Source organism: Chrysemys picta, chromosome 1 (assembly GCF_011386835.1).
Source record: "Chrysemys picta bellii isolate R12L10 chromosome 1, ASM1138683v2, whole genome shotgun sequence".
Classification (NCBI taxonomy): domain Eukaryota; kingdom Metazoa; phylum Chordata; order Testudines; family Emydidae; genus Chrysemys; species Chrysemys picta.
The window spans coordinates 53,901,860-53,920,455 of record NC_088791.1 but is presented as its reverse complement, the minus strand read 5'-3'; the positions used below and the strand labels follow the sequence as shown (position 1 = coordinate 53,920,455).

General features: G+C 38.4%; 1 protein-coding gene across 1 annotated transcript in view; it reads right to left on the bottom strand.

The window, feature by feature from the left end:
- Window positions 1-205: 205 nt before the first annotated feature.
- The window catches only part of PNPLA8 (patatin like phospholipase domain containing 8), a 63,238-nt gene continuing 44,847 nt past the window's right edge, over window positions 206-18,596 (bottom strand). Inside the window, 3 exon segments of the mRNA XM_005297903.5 lie at window positions 206-1,751; window positions 1,754-1,795; window positions 3,304-3,499. Of these exon segments, the coding sequence (XP_005297960.2) occupies window positions 1,525-1,751; window positions 1,754-1,795; window positions 3,304-3,499 (465 nt within the window). The 3' untranslated portion in view covers window positions 206-1,524.

Genomic DNA, 18,596 nt, shown 5'->3' with positions numbered 1-18,596 from the left:
TAACTGCCAGTACCCTTTGTCAGGTGACCCCCTGCTCTGTCTGGGCAGACTGGTTCTTTTGGACAGAAACTAACTCTCTGTGCCAGGGTGCGTCTATGAGACTAGAGGACCATCAAAGTTTAATGATCCTCCATCGTTAGCCCTGTGACACTACCCCTTGGAATTTCAGTATAACATGGAGGAAAAAAAGACAACAGAGAAGGCATGCTAGCTCCACTTCCAAAATGAAGTTTGTAGTTTGATAACGACACACACAGAGTTTATAATCTCAAACTGGAATTCATAAATTGTACATAGACAGATTCCCCAAATCTTCACACAGCTACACCGTTTCTAGGGGTCCAATTATACTTGTCATTTTCTTTAACATATTCTCACAGAAATCATATAAATAAGGCTAGTGGAATGGGCCACAAAGATGGGTATAATAAAATTAAAACAAAATATTTTTTCCAAAAGCAACCTTTTAAGCTACATATAAACACACAACACTAGTGTCAACCGAATACTGGGGGAATGCACACATGGATTTCAAGGCATAAAAGAAAATACATTTTATTTGAACTTATTTACTCCATGCATCATCTTTACAGGAAAAGTATATACACTGATTTCTAAGGTTTGGTGCTATCCGATTCTGAGATTTCAATATGTTAAGAAAGTCACTACTGCAGCATGAGAAGTGGATTATTTCAAGAGTTTATTTTCCTTTATTATGTGACAAGAATATTTGCTGGGATGAGGTTTGAGAGTTATTTTCAAACAACGAATAATTTATTCTGGAGTTGAACCTATAAAAGTTAATGCACAGCACATCTTAAAATTACAGAAAAAATACTGGTTGATTTTGAGTATTTTATAATCAGCAAACATCTTACTGGACAAAGTTAACTGTTACACACAAAAAATGCATATTAAAAACAAATTATTTTAACATTATCTTTGAAATGGAAAAGTGCATTTACGTGGGCCCAGCTTTAGGTTTTCATAAACTGAAAGGATATTACCTTCACTGGCAGTAAACCAGCTTGTAGTATATATTGCAGAGACTACAATATACTTATAGAAATCAGTTTGATTTTTGTTTTTATTTTAAATTCAGTAATAGGTAAATAAACAATGTGTTACTGTCAACATGATTATGGTATATATTTACAAAAATGTATAGCACATTTGTTTTTCATAATTGTTAATCTTAGGTGGTACAAAGTGAGCTAGGTGTAATGAATCTAAAATAGGCCTGCATGAACAGTCAAAAAAAAACACCAGTATTTCACTAAAATTAACCAGTACAACAGTAATGTTTCTAAATCTCAAAAAAGGAACACCACGAAACCTTATTCCAAGGATGTGTGTACAAAGCAGGCAGCACTATACCAGTGCTTGACTGAGAAGTGCTTTCTCCAGCATTCCCTGGACTTTGACAGCTATTCAGAATTATACAGTAACGATGTATGCACAGATCCCTTATAGAATTGGCTGGATTCTCTGGAACGGTATATATGAGTTTTCGTTAATTATATATCACAGTTTGGAAAAAAATGGAAGTCCTTCACACATATAGGCTTTTAACCTTATCCACTCATTCAATTTCTGCAAAACTGTTTTTTCTTGTGTTAGGATTTTGGCAGCTTTTTTAATTTTTTCTTCATTTCGTTCTAAATACCGTATTCCATCTGTCCGCAACTGATTGAGTTTTTCCTTCCGATTTTCATCCAGAGGTATGTCTTCATTCATCAGAGGATTAAATAATAGGTGTCTGGAGGTAACAGGCCATCCAACATAGTATGGACTTCTGGTTTAAAACAAAGATAGTAAAATGTTAAATCCTAATTAAGTTTCTGACAAATCAAGGGAAAAGCAGTCCTACAAATTCGGCTTGCTTTTGCAGACTAATTAACTTCACAGCAGCTTCACCCCCACCAATCACCTCCTTCAATCTCTCCTCCCTCTCCACTGTTTCTTAGCCATAGTAGCTCTCATATCACCAAATTGCTTAGATAAGCTTCTCTTCCTTTCCTACTTCTACACTAGGTGAACAACTCAGCTACCTCTCCACTTCACCATTTTACACTGATGAGAGGCAAAGTAAAATTAATAAGAGACCAAATCCGGCTTGCCTTACTGAGTAGTCTCACATTGTTGCTCTGCTCCTACATGGAACTAAGCAGCAGGAGAACTATAAAGACGTGTGGGTACTTTTTAAATCACTGTGTATCAGTTCACTCTGAGTCTGGGTTTCCAATAAGTGTTGATACGGACAAAACATTCTTTCAGAATCCACATTTCTGCAGCTTATAAAATGGAGAAAGGTACGACCATCTAATTATGTAATTCTATTGTGCTCCCATGCCTGGGTGAGATTTTGCTCTCAGAGGTGTGTGAATGGCTCCCATTGACATCAAAGACACACTCATTGACAGACAGAACTTGGTCCTTAGAGTGAAGAGGGCGTTTTTAAAAGTGTCACAAGTTTCAGAAGACAAATCAATGTTCTGGATCAACTGCTTTAATATTTCTCTGCGAACAGTTGAAACTATATACACAGAAAGTGTCCCCTATTTTCTTTACTCCTGAAATGATTTCCAGGATTGCTCTTCTTCTGAAGGCCAAGTTAAAACAAACAAACAAACAAACACTGTTTGATTACTATAATTCTCAGCCAAATTCTTATTCTGATTTCTAGGGTTTGTAACCTTTCTTGATGTAGTTTTGTATTCCTAATGCCTCATCAGCATTATGGTTACATTGTTGAGATGTGATGTATTCATCAATTAAAGACAGCTTAGTAATAGCATACTCAAGGTGCAGACTCAGAGAAATAATTTAAATGCATATTTCACAAGCTCTATAATTACCCAGTACATCCATAATAATAACTAAAAATAAAAAGCCAATATCAGAGGTAATAAAGAGAGGGAAAATGATAAATTTAAAATATAGCAAGAAAATGGAAATATTTATGACGTATGGTGAAAACAAATTACTGAAAAAAATTATTCTTTAAATCTCCATTTTCCTGCTTTGGTCTAAACTGATTGTTCATCTACACTAAACCTGAAATCCAACTGCATATGGCAGGCAAGAGATTAACAATGTAATCCCAATTTGAAAAAAAGGTTATGAAATTTTCCCTGGACTAAAAATGCACAAGACACATTTACATTTTCTTTATTGCATATATTTTCATGGTATTATATGTTTTCTGATGTACTGTATTTCTAATGATAACAAGTGACATCCTGAGAACCATAAATAGTTAAAAACAATTAGAGACAAGACGACAAATCATTAGATACTAACCTTCTGTGTCAGTTGCACTGCTGATAACATTTGTAAGTTTGGTTTTCAAACTTGTGTACGTGATGCTGTTCTTCCTCTCGCTTTCATATCTACCAGTGCCCAACGATATTACGCACTGCAGTGGGACATTTGGCCAAAGGCATTTGCTCTCATGGACAGCCAAAGCAGTGGGATTATTCAGAAGCAGGCCTCCATCCTACAAATTAATATTATATTAAGCTGCTTGCATTTTCATTATAAATTAATACTGCAAAACTGAAACACGACAAATCAATGAAACAGAACAAATGGGAACTTGGTGAGTGTTGTGATTGGTCTGTGGTTTGGTCTCCATGAGGGTCATTGTGGTTTGGCTTCTGGGACCTGAATAGGACAGGTGAGACAGGATTGATTTGTATCTCTGCGAGGACCATGTGGCTGGAACCTTGCGTCTGTGATCAGCCCCTACCCCCCTGCGTTTGAAGTCTTTGTGTGGTTAATCCCTCCCTCTTTTTGAGGGGGTGGATTCAAGCAGTGAGGCTTAGTACAGAAGTCAGTTGCTAAACAGGCATACAGGAAGGGCAAATGGCAGTTTTGAAGGGAATGCAAGAGGTGCTCTAGGTACAGGTCTAAGTTCAATAATGCAATGGCAAGGAGGAGACAGTGACCTGCAAGGACTATGCCGTACTTGCTTTCCCGCATGAAGCCAAAAGGGACTTCCTCCATGTGAAGAAATTGGAGATACTGTGTAATAATTCACAAATATTGTACATCAATCTATTATTGGGATGTTTACTGTATGAATATAGTGGTTTAGCTTAATAGAGGTCTGTAATGAAAACAAGCAGGAAATGAGAGAATGGCTCAAGTTAAACCACTTCTCAGCAAACAGTTGAGGATTGTTAAGAGACAATGCCAGGAAAAAACTGGGGAGCATAAAAGATCAAAAGGACCAGCAGTTTAAAAAAAGGGGACTAGAGAGAGAGAGAGAGAGAGAGAGAGGGAGGGAGGGAGGGAGGGAGGGAGGGAGGGGAGTTGTTTGGGGAAACCAGGATGAGAAATAGGCACCTGCTGTGGTGTCTGAAGAAACTGGGCCTGCTAGGTTACCTTAAAGGGATGGCAAGCCTTTAAGGTAAGACAGACATCTGTAGATGGTTTCAAAATCCCTTTCTCTAAATGCTTTTTCCCTACTGTTAAAATAAACAATACTTGGGTTTTAATAAGGTCATTTGATCATGACAGATGCTATATACTATTGGTCACAGACTCTGTAATGGAGAACTGGGTAAGCATGATTTATACATAGGGTACCATAGTCCAGGACACAGTCTAAGAGTGGGAGAATAGTGGAATTCCATCCCAGGATAGGTAAAGGCCCGAGCCCTGACACATAAAGGGTTATATTCAGAGAAACCAGGAAGGGAACAGAGGTGCAGTTAGCTTTTAACTGTGACACTCTGTATGAAGTGCAAGTTGGTGGCTGTGCTGGAAGACAAGATTTGTGGTTGGGAAGAACAAATACTGACTCTGCAGAGCATGATCAAAGCTGAAGAGCGCTTTGACAGCCAGATTCAGGAAGCATCACCATCCCAGATTCAAGGAAAGAAAAGGAAGTGGTAACAAAGGAATCAGAGAGAGCAGAAACCAGGGAGAGGGAGAGGCACTGGCACTCTATGTCAAAAATGGCATTACCTGTTTGAGTCACTGACAACTCTGAAACAAAATTTTCCTGAATGCTTATGGATCATTGTCCTAATAGATAACACACAAGATGAGTTGTTACCAATTGGGGCCTGCTACAGACCACCAAAATCACACTAGAGAAGAAGGATGACGGGTTCCTTAAGCACGTATCTTTAACATGTAGGGGGAAAAAACTGGATCACCATGGAGATCTCATGCTGCCTATACTAAAACATCCTTGGGATTTCTAAAAATTATAGATGACAAGTTCCTAACTCAAGAAGTGTTGCATCCAATTCTATTAAAGGGGAATTCTATTAAAGCCACTGTTAAAATTATATAATACACAGATTAAAGAAAGAGTGTCTGTACATCTGGTGCTTAGATTATCCAAAAGTACAACGGTTCATTTAGAAGTCATACAATACATAATCAGCAATAACCCGAATTTAGATTAATAAATCTAAAATATATAGTTTAGATATTAGTATCCAAATATTCAGGTATATCACTCATGAAAAATTATACAGAGATTTGGTTGTGGAAAGCAAATATAGCAATGAGCAAAGACTGTCCCTCAGTAATTGAGAAATTAAGATTGTATTTTCTAAGGGACAACCTTTCTCATTCCCTTCTTTGCCAATTTACATAAGAGTGGCCATACTGGGTCAGACCAAAGGTCCATCTAGCCCAGTATTCTGTCTTCCGACAGTGGCCAATGCCAGGTACTCCAGAGGGAATGAACAGAACAGGTAATCATCAAGTGATCCATTCTGTGTCGCCCATTCCCAGCTTCTGGCAAACAGAGGCTAGGGAAACCATCCCTCCCCATCCTAGCCAATAGCCATTGATGGACCTATCCCCCATGAATTTATCTAGTTCTTTTTTGAACACTGTTATAATCCTGGCCTTCACAACATCCTCTGGCAAAGAGTTCCACAGGTTGACTGTGTTATGTGAAGAAATACTTCCTTTTGTTTGTTTTAAACCTGCTGCCTATTAATTTCATTTGGTGACCCCCTAGTTCTTGTGCTTTGAGAAGGAGTAAATAACACTTCCTTATTTACTTTCTCCACACCAGTCATGATTTTATAGCTCTCAATCATATCACCCCCAGTCATCTCTTTTCCAAGCTGAAAAGTCCCAGTCTTATTAATCTCTCCTCATATGGAAGCTGTTTGATACCCCTAATAATTTTTGTTGCCCTTTTCCAATTCCAATAGATCTTTTTGAGATGGGGCAACCACATCTACACGCAGTATTCAAGATGTCGGTGTACCATGTGAGTTTTTTAAATTGGTACTCTCATCCTATGATTTTATCCCTGTGTAATATTGTTTTATCTTGCAGCTTTGACAAGTTGTAATGTTGTGTAATTGCACAATTGTATTGGCTATACTGTGAAATGTACGATATTTGTAATATACAAATTAAGTTGTTTAAGTACTGTGGCCACTGCAGGCATGAACTAAAAGGCTCCTATTTTGCATTAACATAACCCTGTTCAAAGATTACATTATTATTTTAAGCATGTACTTAAATCCCATTGATTCTAATGGCATTTAAGCATGTGCGTAAGTGCCTGTCCTGAGTTGGGATACTTTCCTATTTCAGGACCCACACCACTTTCTAATAAGTGGACATCAAATAATGTTAAATAGCAACAGAGTTATTACAGTTACAGTAAAATCAGAACAATTCACTGTGATCATTATTACAATGAACACCAAAGGATGTAATAAAGATTTACCACATATTATGCATTGCTGCTCTGGCTTCCAATATTATTCTGTTCAAGTCTCTAACCCTTAACCATTGCATTTTAAATAGGGATCATGATATGTCTTCCAAGTTTTTGTTTGTTAAAGAAAAGACGAATGTTAAAAGCTGTGCAGCTTTGGAAGAAGTGTGAGAGAAAGGGAGGAAGTTTGAAGGAGAACAAAGGGATAAGGGGAGCTGTATGGAGAACTGCAGAAGCAAAAGGGGCATTTTCCTTTTTATTTAAATAATAGAAAAATCAAATTATGCAAAATCAAAGTTGGAAAAATGAATTACAAGACTATAAATACATATAATGGCACTAGAACTACAAGGTGTATTAATAGACTGTAGTTACAAGGCTATAAATATGTATTATGGCACTATAACTACTAGATGCATTTATAGACTGTAGAGATCTAAAAAATTTTATAAATAGAGAAAAATATGATGGCTGATGTCTTATGACAATTATATTTTATGCATTCAGAGAAGAGGATTAACTCACTTGAGTCCTACCAAAGTCCTGTCTGTAAAAATACTATAATAAAATATATGTACTGCAGAAAATGTCTGAAGCCATTTTAGTCCTCAAAAAGCAGACAAGATATAGACACTTTTCACTTTCAGGTGCCCCAAAGGTTGTTCTTCAAGTGCTAATATGATTACACATATAACCAATGCAAATTTTGCTGCAACCACAGTGGTGCTTTTCTTAACAGGATTGTGTGTGTTAATATGTATATTTCAGTGACATAATTAAATTTTATGTCAAAAACATTTAAGAAACAATACAAAAATGCAAGCCCTTTTCCAGATAGTGGTCAAATAAAAGCCTTGCTACAATTTCATACAATCAAATCAGATTTTTTGCAGAAAATAGTCTGATTGCCTGAAATTGGCTTGTTCTACAAAGCTACTTCACATGCAATTTCAAATGTTTCAATATTTTTTAAAAAAGGAACTAAATATTTTCTGGAATCAAAATGTGTTCTACTAACTGTAAAATAACCTTTAAAAGTTTACCAAGACTAGTGAGTCACTAAACACTTATGCACTTGGAAAACTACTTCACTGGAGCTGATGTCACATTATCCTTTACTAAGCAATTAGCCCTTACAATAACTGTGACACATACTCAAACATATTTTTCATCTTTCAAACCAACCAAAAGAATTTGATATAAAATCCAAATGCTGAAAAGGACTTCATACATGGGGAAAAACCATCACAAAAATAAAAATACTGTGAAAGTCTGAAGTAGTCCAGTCAAAATGGAAAACATAATCAAGTTCAACAAGCAGCAGTTGAATTTGAATTCCTTGTAAATGTACAGGTTTCTTTTGGGTAGAAGCATGGTTTTTAATATTTCTGCATTTAATGATATATTTAAAAGTTCCAAATAATAACATTCTCACTGGCTATGTAAAACTGAGTTATCTCTGGAGAAAACAGACCAATTTGCCACTAAATTTGATACTTTTTTTCAACCAGTTATTTTCTCATTGCAAGTACATATCAGTTATTGTACATTTATTTCACCCTTGAAGCTTAGAGATATGTTATAACTGTGATAGACACTCATCTTGGAATAACACCTTTTACTCTGGTGTGAATGTTGGATTTATATCACAGCTAAGACTCACACCAATGGTTTAAAACCCCAATAAACTCTCCTGTTGGAGGGCAGATTATTTTAATGAAAGTGGACCTCCTAGTTCTGAAAGCTGAATTTTGATACGAGGCAAGTAGTCTTTTTTCCCTGTGATTGTAGCTCTATTTGTGTCTGGCCCAACTAACCATTACTCAAAGCACGTTAATAGCTCCGTCGAATTGTGACCTGTTTAAGGGCCTGATTCTGCTTCCACTAAAATGAATTAGACTATAGTGGGGGCAGGATCAGATACCACAGCTTTGTCTAAACTACAGACCTTACAGCGGCACAGCTGTACCACTGCAGCAGCTCTGCTGTAAGGTCTCCTGTGTAGCCACTCTATGCTATGTCAGCAGGAGAGCATCTCCACACCGATGCTTTTGTCGGTCGTGTGTGTGTGTTTTTCACATCCCTGACCAACAAAAGTTTTACCGACAAAAGGACTAGTGTAGACAAAGCCTCAGTCGCTTGATTAATAGAGTGAAAACAGATACTAGAGGAGGGTAGCTTACAACCTCTTCTTACTGCAGAGATGCAGTCCAATAATGCGTGTGTGTCAACATTACACCACTACGAACCTACAATCTTTCTTCAATGTGCTGCTGTGATGAGTTATGGGACCTTTTTCCCAACTCAGGAATGTGCTCAAGTGCTTTCCTAAAGCCCCTCACATTTGGAATTCACTTCCCCCTTGTTCAAAACAGCCCAAATCTGCTTTCCTTCTAGGCATGGTACAAGCCCATTGTTCTGAGCAGGCACTGGAAAAGACTAAGGAAATGGAGCTTTTTCTTGGAATCTGAGGAGAAATTTTATTTGTGCATATTAGCGCTTGTCTGTATGAGGTTTAGTTGGTGTTTTGTTGGAGTTGATTTTAGTGGATAAGGACTGCACTTTTAACTGATGAGAGAGCCGTCTAGGGCCTGGGATTGGATTTAAACTACAATAATAAAACCTAACAAAATCATGTCCAATAATATTTAAATAATGTAAATAGAGATTATAGTTACAGTACAATGTAAAATAAAAACATATCAGCTCTTAACACTGGCCCATCAAATCACAAGAATAACCAAAGATGCATTCATACTCTAGCGTAGTTTGGAATAATAAATAATTTAGAGTAGATTCACGTTCAACAGAAACTTTTTTTTTTTTAAACTACAGCTGCAATGGATAAATAAGTGCTGTGAAAACAGGATTATTGGCTTGATGAGGTTTTTTTTTTATTAAGCTTTCATTTGAATCTACAAAAACTCTTTGAACTGTTGTTGGACTGGTTTGCACATTTTGCTCAAAACACAGCTGAAGCGAAGTGTCTCGTTTTGGTACACCCGATCCTCATTTATTGTTAATCTGTGTTCTATACAAAAAAAATCCCAACCCAAACCCAAAGTATAGTGTTGTCCTATGAATAATTAGCTTCTTCACAGACTTTAATCTAAAACTTCAATATTTGTATTTTCCCTGCTTATTTTCTTAATCTTAGAATAGAGTATGTTAACTGAATCACATCTACTCATTCTAGTGAATTTCATTTACATTTCATTACAGTTCTGATTTTCACACACACACAACCGTCCCCCATGTGCTGTAGAGAAGAATATGTGACTTGTTGCCAAAAACTGAATGGAATTATAATCACCTGTAAAGTAGGCAAATCCATTAAAGCAATAATGCTAAAGTGAACTTCATGTTGGGATATTACTAAGTCTGGGTGTGTGGCCATGACCAAGGCCAAAGGAGTGGGTAATGTACACAACCACTGGAATGTTCCCAGCACAATATGCACCTGAAGTATCTTACAGGGATAACAGACCTATGCAAAGAGTTTTAAAAGTGTGTGTGTGTGTGTGTATGTATACTTACACACTCCTTCCCTCCCCACCCACTTTTCCCCCCTAAAAACTTGTATTACAAAGATCCTGGCATTGAGAGCACACAGAGTAAAGATTAAATTTGTATTCTATAAAAAGGGGAAGCCAATTTCAGCTGCATACAAACAAAGTTAGAAATTGTGCACAGCTTCCAATTCAGATTTTTAAAGTTGAAGGCATGAGTGGGCTATGGACTGAGGTTCAAGAGAAGTGCTGCCCAAATATGGGTGCCAGCAGCTCTAAAGGAAGAAAAAGGGAGTTTTACAAAAAAAGATTCTCTCCAAAATTTAGCTTAGTCGATGGTTCTCTTCCCAAAAGAATAGTTAAAATTAGAGCACACACAAAGATCCCAAATTACCTCATATATATTTGAGATATTAAAGATGAAATCTTGACACTATTGAAGTCAATGGGTGTTTACTTCAATGGGGCCGGGATTTCAACATAAATTTTAAAATCCCTCCTATAGTGAAGAAAGGTAGGGCATGAAACAGGCGCTGATATCAAAAGTAGGATGTAATGCCACCTTATCTGAAAATGCATACTTTTTAAATACTAGTGATTATATAACAGGGTAAGATTTAAAACAGCCTAAATTATTGTCTATTAAAAATAATGGGAGTTACAATACTTGAAGAGGAAATAACTAACAGGGAAGTTCTATAAACAATCATTTCATTTATTTGTGTCTAATCAAAGTAATTGGCAAAGTAATCATGACTACCAACAAGGTTGCACATCCTATGTGGCACGAGACTTATTCCTACTAGCTGTTTATTCTAATAAAAATTCAATTATTTTATGTTGCCCCGATTTTAAATTGTGAATTTTTGTACCGACAATTAATAAATGAGTTATAGAAGTTGGGGAAGGGGAGGAGGAACTGGAAGTTAATCGCTGAATACAGACAGTTGAGGGTGAGTCATGGGAAGTTTTGGAGATCTTGGAGCAAGTATGGATGTTGGTAGTGGGGAGAGCAATGTATTTCCTCTTTCCCTCCCCCTTTTGGGCCAGGGCAGAGGAAACAAATTGGGGGTGTGTGTATGAAGGTTTGGTTCTTTCTCCCCCCCTTGAACTAGTTACATGACTGCATCCTGTTCCCAATCTGCTACTAATTTAAACAAAGACAAAAACATAATAGAATGCTGTTTCTGTTAAAATGAACACTAGTGAAAGAGTAAATGTTGACAGTTAATGTCATCATTTGGCTTCAGAATTAACATCTTATTGACATTAGTGAGGTATGTTCGGACTTACCATAGCTATTGTTTCAGGCCTTCTGCAGACTCAGGAAGACATTACCATATCAATTTACATTTGGTTCACATTGTGAGACTTTTCTTTGTAACCGTTAGGGTTATATACTTAAAAAAAAAAAATCCTAGATTGTGGAGCACTGTTATGCAGCACTTAAATAATGATCTGCAATGATCTTCAGCCATGTATATACATTGTATACAGGGCATTAGCTATAGACAATGCAGTTACAATGAAGGATTTCCAAATGTCTTTATATAATAAACACTTAAATCAAGTATTTAGAATCTGAAAGTTCATTTAATTTGTTTCCTCACTTCATATTGGTGAAGATTGGAAACTAAAATGTTTTCATTGAAACAAAACATCTTTAAATAGTCAATACATAAGTCCTGAATGACTGACCTAAATATTGCATAAAGTGGATCACTTCATGGGATCATGATGAGCTTTTCATGTTTGTCTGAGACTCTACACGACACTGCAAAAATAATTCCTTATTCAATTGTATTCATAAAACACTGAGATTATCACAATCTTCTTTACAACATACTAATCCTTGGCTGGAGTTTGAGAGTATCTATTTTTATTAAGCAACAGAGGATCCTGTGGCACCTTTAAGACTAACAGAAGTATTGGAGCATAAGCTTTCGTGGGTGAATGCCCACTTCATCAGATACAAGTAATAGAAATTTCCAGAGGCAAGTATAAATTAGTATGGAGATAACGAGGTTAGTTCAATCAGGGAGGGTGAGGTGCTCTGCTAGCAGTTGAGGTGTGAACACCAAGGGAGGAGAAACTACTTCTGTAGTTGGATAGCCATTCATAGTCTTTGTTTAATCCTGCTTTTAGCAGTATGGAATGGAAATCTATCAACCTCATGAAGAAACTTGCACAAATACAGACAGATATCTTCCTTTCCAAATGCAAACGGATGGACATCATACCAAATGGACTGAAGTTGAAAAATCCATTGCTATCTACATACTGCACAGACCACAGTGAGAGATTATGCCATACACTATCAAAGAAACAGAGGAACCACCTGATCAGCATCCCATACAGCAAACAGAAAAACATCAAGAAAGAGCTCTCCAACCTGGAGACTTTCATAAATAACCAAACCTCCACACAAATGGACTTTACTAAAATAAGACAGGAGATCTACATTACACACTTCACCTCTCTACAAAGGAAAAAGGACCGTAAGCTGTCTAAAATCCTACCTGCCACATGGGGCCAAAACAGGGGTACCCCTAACTCACCCAGCAATATCATCAATTTATCCAGCTACACACTAAATCCAGCAGAAGTGTCTGTTCTATCTCAGGGACTCTCTTTTTGCCCCAGCACCCCCACGAACATGATACAGTTCTGCGGTGATCTGGAAGTCTACTTTCGCCGCCTCCGACTCAAAGAATACTTTCAAGATAATACTGAACAGCGCACTGATACACAGATACCCTCCCACCAACAACACAGGAAGAAGAACTCCACATGGACTCCTCCTGAGGGTCGAAATGACAGTCTGGACCTATACATAGAATGCTTCCGCCGACGTGCACAGGCAGAAATTGTGGAGAAACAACATCGCTTGCCTCATAACCTAAGTCGTGCAGAACGCAATGCCATCCACAGCCTCAGAAACCACCCTGACATTATCATTAAAGAGGCTGATAAAGGAGGTGCTGTTGTCATCATGAACAGGTCCGACTACCAGAAGGAGGCTGCCAGACAACTCTCCAATACCAAATTCTACAGGCCACTTTCCTCAGATCCCACTGAGGAATAGACTAAGAAACTGCACCATCTACTCAGGACACTCCCTACACTAACACAGGAACAAATCAACATACCCTTAGAGCCCCGACCGGGGTTATTCTATCGACTACCCAATATCCACAAACCTGGAAATCCTGGACGCCCCATCATCTTGGGCATTGGCACTCTCACTGAAGGACTGTCTGGATATGTGGACTCCCTACTCAGACCCTAAGCCACCAGCACTCCCAGCTATCTCCGTGACACCACAGATTTCCTGAGAAAACTACAATGCATTGGTGACCTCCCAGAAAACACCATGCTAGCCACCATAGATGTAGAGTCTCTCTACACAAACATCCCACACACAGATGGAATACAAGCTGTCAGGAACAGTATCCCTGATGATGACACAGCACAACTTGTTGCTGAGCTCTGTGACTTTATCCTCACGCACAATTATTTCAAATTTGGTGACAATATATACCTCCAGACCAGTGGCACCGCCATGGGCTCTTGCATGGCCCCACAATATGCCAACATTTTTATGGCTGACCTGGAACAATGCTTCCTCAGCTCTCGTCCACTCACGCCCCTTCTCTACCTACGCTACACTGACATCATCATCTGGACCCATGGGAAGGAGACCCTGCAAGAATTCCACCACGATTTCAACAGCTTCCACCCCACCATCAACCTCAGCCTGGACCAATCTACATGGGAGGTCCACTTTCTAGACACCACAGTACAAATAAGCGATGGCCATGTTAACACCACCCTATACCGAAAACCCACCGACCGCTACATCTACCTTCATGCCTCCAGCTTCCACCCCGGACACACCACACGATCCATCATCTACAGCCACGCGCTAAGGTACAACCGCATCTGCTCCAACCCCTCAGACAGTGACCAACACCTACAAGATCTTCACCAAGCATTCTCAAAACTACGATACCCACACAAGGAAATAAAGAAACAAATCAACAGAGCCAGACGTGTACCCAGAAGCCTCCTGCTACAAGACAGGCCCAAAAAAGAAACCAACAGAACTCCACTGGCCATCACCTACAGTCCTCAGCTTAAACCTCTACAACGCATCAGTGATCTACAACCCATCTTGGACAATGATCCCTCACTTTCACAGACCTTGGGAGGCAGGCCAGTCCTCGCCCACAGACAACCCGCCAACCTTAAGCATATTCTCATCAGCAACCACGCACCGCACCATAACAACTCTAACTCAGGAACCAACCCATGCAACAAACCTCGATGCCAACTCTGCCCACATATCTACACCAGCAACACCATCACAGGACCTAACCAGATCAGCTACAACATCACCGGCTCATTCACCTGCATGTCCACCAATGTTATATATGCCATCATGTGCCAGCAATGCCCCTCTGCTATGTACATTGGCCAAACTGGACAGTCACTACGCAAGAGGATAAATGGACACAAGTCAGATATCAGGAATGACAATATACAAAAACCTGCAGGAGAACACTTCAACCTCCCTGGCCACACAATAGCAGATCTAAAGGTAGCCATCTTACAGCAAAAGAACTTCAGGACCAGACTCCAAAGAGAAACTGCTGAGCTCCAGTTCATTTGCAAATTTGACACCATCAGATCAGGATTAAACAAAGACTGTGAATGGCTATCCAACTACAGAAGCAGTTTCTCCTCCCTTGGTGTTCACACCTCAACTGCTAGCAGAGCACCTCACCCTCCCTGATTGAACTAACCTAGTTATCTCCATACTGATTTATACCTGCCTCTGGAAATTTCCATTACTTGCGTCTGAAGAAGTGGGCATTCACCCACGAAAGCTTATGCTCCAATACTTCTGTTAGTCTTAAATGTGCCACAGGACCCTCTGTTGCTTTTTACAGATTCAGACTAACATGGCTACCCTTCTATTTTTATTGTCAATTTGATTTGGGTATCTGCTAATATTCATTTAGTTTCTTTCTTCATTTGCTGAGCATGTTCCGTATTGGTTACTATTTTAAGTGCTTTTTTTCCATGGTTGTAAGCATTCTTAGCTTCTAAAAGTCAGGCATTAGTATAATAGACACAAACCAAAAGGTAGGCTAATCATTCAGTTTGGCTCATGTCCTTTCAGTGCTATGGAATATCAGATAGACTAAAATTAAAGAAAATGCAGAGGTACTAAAACAATGTCAGGTAAAAATGCCAAAGTTCTACATTAACGAGGAGTTGATGAGTAAATAGGATAAACTTGACCAATCCCTGGGTGCAAGGATTATATTTGTGGGCCAAAATCTGAAGGTTTGCTCTTGACTTCTTGCCTTTATTTTAAAAAGAAATTATGTCAAGTTTGTCAGTTTGATTTAAAGACCCAGTTTCCACTGTGTCTGCCTTTTTGAACCCTTTATCAATCACCTTTCTGAAGCATTTCATCTATTTGAATATTGGAGGTGAAATTATCACCATTCCCAGCATTCTTCTGCAGCAAAGAACACCAATGACAGGCCAAGGGTTGTATACTGGTATGTGAAAAGACTTACCCAAGCTATTGATGTTTGACTCTTGCTTGAAGAGATGGAGCAATACAAGTTCATGATTGTGTGAAATCAAGTAACGGAATGAGGCTATGAAACACCTTGGTAAGTACAATACAATTATACAGTGGAGTGGCCATCAGTGAAAAGAATGTGGGAACTATGTACAAGAGTCTAGCAGCTGTGGTGACAAGCTGCATTTTCTAACCTATAGACTAGCTTGTTTTTCATCTATATGTATAATCAGCTGCACTTAAACCATGATGAACTTTTGAATACTCCCAGGTATAACAATTAGTGAATGCAAGGCATCAACAAGAAGTATGGAATGTATCAGAAGAAGCATGTACAGTAGACTTTAACATGCATTCTGACATCTCTACCTTTAAGATCAAATATTCATTTCTCTCTTTATGTTTTCAAAATAGTGATCTACACTTATAACACACATTTCATGGACCCACTGTGCATACATGCATTCTACTGTCTCAAAGCCTCCCTCAACTTTCAGCTTATCCTAAGGAAAGATCAAGAAACAACTCAAACAAACCTGTTCTTGCTTTACCAGACTGAAAATGTTTTCATCAAGATTAAATTATATCCCAAACAAAATTACCAATTTAAGGTGTAATTGTCCAAGCTCACAAGCACCTCATGTGTGGGCCTGAGCCTTCTCAACTCCTGTAAAATTCAGGAGGTGAGGGGAGGATCAGCTCCTTTCAGAATGTACAGAACACATTCCAGTATAAAGCCTCATGTTTTTATTTATACAGAATACTGTGTACATCATGGAAGCATATATAATCAGTTAGTTTAGATTTAAAGTGAACATTTGTTTAAAAAATTGTATTTTCAGAAGCTGAACTTTAGTGTCAGCCTAAATCACATGTCATAATATAAATGAAATGGTCATTACCCATAGGGATTGGTACGTTGGAATCCATGATGAAAAGGGTGACTACAATTTACTGCCACTCTTCAAATGACTATTTGGTTAACAAGCATCCATATAAAGTATGTGCAAATGTCCAGGTTTCTATCAGACTACTGGGCAATTGGCCAGAGCTGACAAGTGGCTCATTCCCTTTATTCTCTCTGGTTCTTATGTTGTCTTTCCTTGCCCTACATTTTGACATCTCTTCCCTTTGTTTACACTCACAACAGCTGCAAGTCCCCCTCTTCTCTTAACCAAACATACGAGTCATCCCTGCCCTTTGGTGCTTCTCCATTCTTAGGATGCTCTATCCTGTCATGCTGCTGCAGTCAGTGAGATAGCGAATAAGTCAGACTTATTAACATTATGATTTTTGCAACCCCTGTCCAGATGTAAGTCAGGTTTCCTGCCAGAACACTGAGCATAATGAACTGGTACAGCAGGGAAAGAGTATGTAAATGAGTACTGAAAAAGATTTTCCAATAGGTGTTCAGTTAACATCCCTTGCTCAACAGCAAATCAACTAGTTTCATACTGGACAATATACAATTTTTCATACAGTGACAAATTTTACCAGAGCCTTTTATAAAAGTAATTCAGTATTATCTTTTAATTTTTAATAATATATTCATAGATCTAGTGTTATTTAGTGTGACATGAAAATTCAACAACAAACATTACAATGTATGATTTTTTCCTTGAAGTTTTGAATGTGTGCTCTTGGTTAGAATAGTAATTTCAAGTCTGGGGGAAAGATAAGAATTTTACTTCTAAAGCACTAGAACTCGCAGTTACAGCTTGATACTGCCAAAGGAACTGGTATGTGCCAGTTACAACGAAAAAGCAAATACGATGCAATAAATAGGGTGTGGGAAATCAAATGGATGAGATTCTAAATGCAGCCATTTGTAGTTTTGCCCTATTTATTCTTTTGGAAGGAGATGGTCAAGTTTTTAAAAGCTCCTCCAAAATTTACAGTATACACATAAATGTACAAGCTTTTACATAAAGTGAGATAGAAAATATACACAATTCAACATATACAGATCCTGAAAGATACTGAGTCCCATTGAAGTCCAACACACAAGGGGTAATTTTAGGCATTTCTGGTTGATTTGTACATGTCAAATTTAAATATTTGAAGTTGATGGGGTTTGCATGCACCCTGTCTTTCTCAGGACCAGGCCTTTAGAGCAGTGGTTCTCAAATCTCTTAAACCCATTCTGCCCCTCCCCCAAAATTCACACCTTCTCTCCATGTTACAAAACAGATTCACTAATAGTTGTGGGACATTCCTCTCTTCAGTTTTACTGGTGCAGATTTGAGGGGGCTCAGACTCTTGCAGAGCTTTTAAAAAAAAAAAAAAAAAAAAAAACCCAACAGATTTTCTTGTAACTGCATAGTAGCCTAGGAAATGATTTCTTGTGACCAGCCTGCAAGATCCTAGTTTGCAGCAGTAAGAATAGGTATTTTTTGTGGGCATATCCTTTGGATTAAAGTTAAAAACCAAACAAAACCAAATTGACGAAAACCAATTTTCCCCCTCACCCCCCCAAAAAACAACCCTAACCAGCCAACTACTATCGGTTTCAAAGGTAAAGAATTAAAATTATGATATGAAAGTCAACTGTGGCAAGGATGGGTAAGTATTATAAAGGAGGCAGACAGACTTCTAAAGTCATAGGGAAATCTCACACATGCTAGAAACCAGAAGCAGTGGAACAGGAATGAGGTGGGAAGAAGGCTAGCGTCCCCACAATGGAAATACTGGAGGGTGGCAGCTGATGGATGTCCCCTGCCCCCCCAGTGTTTTCCACCACCACAATATCTCACAGAGGATAGACTGGAGCAGCCACCACAGT